Source organism: Ranitomeya imitator, chromosome 5 (assembly GCF_032444005.1).
Source record: "Ranitomeya imitator isolate aRanImi1 chromosome 5, aRanImi1.pri, whole genome shotgun sequence".
Taxonomy (NCBI): domain Eukaryota; kingdom Metazoa; phylum Chordata; class Amphibia; order Anura; family Dendrobatidae; genus Ranitomeya; species Ranitomeya imitator.
In genome coordinates this window covers 631,932,787-631,937,052 of record NC_091286.1, presented here as the reverse complement: position 1 = coordinate 631,937,052, position 4,266 = coordinate 631,932,787, and the positions used below count along the sequence as shown (strand labels likewise).

The window sequence follows — 4,266 nt, the reverse complement described above, 5'->3', positions numbered from 1 at the left end:
AGGTTCTCAGAAGTCTATCACGTGGTCTTCTCTAATGTAAGATCCATGAAGTTGGACTAAATCAGATAAAATTGAAGATTTTGATCTTCTCTCTTTAAAATGAATCAGAGATGCTATGTGGTAATGACTTCCCTGGAAAAAATACCCCAAAATAGGAATTAAAGTGTTAACTAAAGCTATAAATAACCAACGTACAAAAAAGATTGAAACTGATTGATTAGAGAAGACAGAAACAGTAAAGGAGTGACACTAAATATGCAAATAGAGAAATTCAATTTATTGGCCTCTGTGGTTAAACAGTCATGGAGTAAAGCCATGAAAATAAAAATTTCAATTTGAAATTTTATTTAGCATGTCGCTAAATGCTTAATAAGACATCAACACTACAGCCAACATACTCGGGATTTGTTGTTGCTTTTTTGTTTTGTTTTTTAATACGTGGTGATAACCATGTCGTAAAAGCCAAAAAAAAAGTAAATAGTGGCTATGGTGTAATGCTGGTTTTAGGAATGTTGACATGATCCTTAAAAAGGTGTCCAAAAAAGGTGCAGCCTCATTTGGCAAATCAGGGAATGGTATCTTCATCCCAATCCCCATCCTTAGTTCTCCACCATGGAGAGGTCTTACTTGTCCTTACTCCTTGTTCTCCATCATGGAGAGTTCTTTGATGACTCTTAGTTTCCCACTAGCATCCAAATTACGTTTCTCACGTATAAGTTCCTCCAGACTGTGAAACCTCATGGTATGAATGTTATTCTCTTCCAGATGGAGTTTCAAAAAATACTGGAGGTTATCAGACTGGACCTCGCCACCGGCTTTGAATTCTCTGTTGCCAAACCTACACCAGGCTGCAAAACTTTCAGAGTTAGTCCAGCAGATCTCATCACTTCGTAAGCCAAGGTGTCCACATGCGTTTTGGAGGACCAGCTCGGCGGTCAGGGGTCTATATCGATACCAACCACTAACCACCCGGCCCATACACCCTCCGCCTACCTCGAACACATTGTCTTTGCGGATCTCCCCATGGTGCAAGTGTATAATCTGTCCCTGCCCAATGTAAACAGCCCAGTGAGGTGATGGGGGAAGAGAATGGTCTGCAGTGGGGCAAATAAAGATCAATTCCAGGAGATCCCCTGGTTTGCAAAAGGTCAACAAGCCTTGCATAGGATAGACACTGAGATCCTGGCTGCCCCTGAGCTTGGAAAAGATGCATTCCTGGCAACTAAAGGCAGAAAACTCAATCTCATTGAGTAGAATATGCCCCTCACACTCGCTGGGACTGGGGTCCCTCACAGTGTATCGCTCAGATTGCCCTCTATCGTCCAGGTCCTCCTCCTCATCAGAGAAAAAGTAGGCCACCCCAACTCGTAGCTCGTCCTTTTCTATCCCAGAAGGGTCTCCTGTTGGCAGCTCACTGTAATTCAGGTGGGTGATGCGATCCAGTTGATTTCCCATCAATGACAGGACGAGGCAATGTCAGTGGGAACGCCAGTTCTGCAAGGAGAAGAAGACCATTAGTATACCATCGAGAGGAATTAATTCTTACTAAAAAATAGAAATAGACAAAGATATTCGCCCACATTAGGTCATGGTCAACCCAGTAAAGTACTAATGACTAAGCTCTCCACATCACTAGTCCTTAAACTCTAAATATCCTAGATATCAGATGGACCCAAACACTCAAAACACTTTCCTTGTTTCACAAAATCTATGCATCATTACATAACAATTCCCACATAATAAAAAAAAACAAGGTTCGAATTTCTCTATCCAACTTCTCTCTACCGTGGACATGCTGGTGAGGAGGCATGGTGACCATCTAGTGACCAGTGGGGACTGTAGTAGTTAGATTCACCCCAAACTATCACTAAGCCTAAGCCTTATACTGAGAGGTGATAATAATTAAAGGCAAGACTACCCCTTTAAGCTGGCTTTGGATATAAAGTACACGCCAGTAAACATGCCTGACCTTTTGTAAGATTTTTGCTCAACAGCATTTCATAGAAGTCATAAACTGCTAGATGCAACAGGTTAGAACAGATCATAGCCTTGATCAGCCACGGGTTTGCCAGCTGGGCCCCAGGAACAGAAAGGTTGTCTCTTTAAGGCTGACTAGTGTCTGCAATGGCTGCATTTCTACTTCGTATTACGGTAAAAACTGTAGTTTTAACGAAGAACATGAGAATCTACGACACCAGGCCCGAAGCGGAAACGCACTCGTATGACGCCTTCCTGAAATTGGCCAAATAAAGTAAAACTACAGATCAAAATTCTAAATGTCATCACCTTATCAGCTGTTTATCGATATTGAGGCCAAATATAGAAAATAATTCCTGATTTATCCATAGTTGGCAGATCCATGCAAGAACGCGGTAAAGTTGCAATTTTGCCGCAATTTTTTTAACATTTTTTCAACCAAAACAGCTTTCGATTTGTTCCTTCCACATTCACATGAAGCAACGGAGATCATCGGTCGCGTAGTCTTACCCTAAAAGACAAGTCATGCACACCACACCAGCTGCTGCAGAACATCCTGCCCAACACGCACGTTCAATAAGACTATCATGTGCCTGGTGTCTCCGTGCAGTTATTTATGGCGTTTTCCAGATGTTATTTGATCAGCACCCAAGCGAGGGCAGCACGATACCGGGGGGGGGGAACCTACAGCCGAGCACTGTTCGGTACTGTGCGGAGGGGGAGCGATGGATGGAACAGATAGTCATAGAAATGAGCAAATATCAATGGAAAACATCAAAAAGGAGCCTTGATCTCTCGGACATAACGTACATAACAGAGAACGGTAAATAATAATAATTATTGTCAAGATATCCGCAAAAATAACACTGACATCCTTCGTAATATAGAAGCCTGTAATATATAGAAGGAAGGGGGGAAAAAAAGTCAAGCAATGCTTATATATAGGGTAAAAATATAGGGTCAAATCCTGTTTTGACGACAGGCACCGTAATGAATGTGGAGTTCATTTAACGCATCTGTCAGGGAGGTGACATATGCCAACCACCAAGGGAAAAGAAGACGAGGTCTGCGCTACATTGTCATTATCCTCCGCTTCTCGTCAATGCCGGAGCCTCGATGTCTAACATGGCAACTACTAAAGTTATGGACTGGATATAATCTCAAGAAAAGGTTCAGCTAGAAGAAACGCTGCTGACTTTGTTGCCCACGGTTTGTATTTCCATGGGGGGGGGGCACTGTGTGACTATATCCCTGGAGGGGAATACTACACTTTGTACGCTCCTTTGTTTTATTATTACAGGGCTACATACATAGAAAAGAACGTCTACTTTGCCTATATGGAAAAAAAAAAAAAAGAAGCAGCCCAGCCTTCCCTCCCCTCCTTAAAGGAATCTGTGATCTACCTAGCTACAAGACGGAGCTGGCCCTAGGGGGATGCTGCACCCTCCGCTGCTGATTGTTCCTTCTGATCTCCGCACTTTAACTTTCCTGTCTATGTATCCCGGTCACGACAGTAATAGCCGTCAGGCCCCCCGCTATCAACATTGCCATATCCGCGTATTCGCACTGCATGAGCAAAACGTCAAGGGGGTGAAAATCCGCGGAGAGGTTCCCGATCCGATCTATTTCCCAACGCACAGTCGTTATTACCGGCGATCAATTCCGGGAGCAGATGCATTGCCCCTGGGAATCTATCAGCCCACAGAGGAAAAATCAAAGTTATATACTCATTGCAACAAAGCACGTGCGGAGGAATGAGAAAGGCGACGGCGACAGTCTCCGTACGGCGCCGCGGAATATGTTGGCGCTATATAAGCGATGGCAATTAAGGAAAGGAAATGCAATCTTACCCTGGTGGATCTGTCTGCAGAGGAAGGGGGGATAAAAAAAATCCTACAGATTCCTTTTCCTCTCCATGGGCTGCCGCAGAGGTGTAGGGATTCTTCCCCCCCGGCCACTTCTCCGCCAGCTTTATCCCCCCCTATAATAGAGCTGAGCTTAACCTGCGACAAGAAGAAGCAGCGACTGGGCTCGCAGCCCTTGTGAGTGCAACTACAATGGGCTAGGACTTTTCTGCGTCCGCCCAGTACGGCTCTCATTGGCTTCCAAGTGCAAGGAGGTGTTGAGCGAGGCTCCTGAACAATGCCCGTGCCTCGCCGCTGTCAATCACAGGGGCAGAAGGAAGGGCATCTTGTAAATCTCCCCACCTCGCTTTGATCTGTAGGGATTAGTGACAAACTCATTCATTCCAGGTTGGCTCCTTCCCTGCTGCACCTTGCAGATGTCAGC

At 44.6% G+C, this 4,266-nt stretch overlaps 1 protein-coding gene across 1 annotated transcript; it reads right to left on the bottom strand.

Annotated features, from left to right (window-relative positions):
- Positions 1–488: 488 nt before the first annotated feature.
- On the bottom strand, positions 489–3,967 carry LRATD1 (LRAT domain containing 1). The gene is made up of 2 exons (XM_069728112.1): positions 3,828–3,967; positions 489–1,494 (listed from the first exon to the last, which is right to left on the bottom strand). The coding sequence occupies exon 2, from the start codon at positions 1,453–1,455 to the stop codon at positions 634–636; it is 822 nt and encodes a 273-aa protein (XP_069584213.1). The 5' UTR covers positions 1,456–1,494; positions 3,828–3,967; the 3' UTR covers positions 489–633.
- Positions 3,968–4,266: the final 299 nt, after the last annotated feature.

Bases quoted from the DNA above. Each gene is read 5' to 3' on its own strand.
- LRATD1 (XM_069728112.1), bottom strand. From the start codon at position 1,455: ATGGGAAATCAACTGGATCGCATCACCCACCTGAATTACAGTGAGCTG.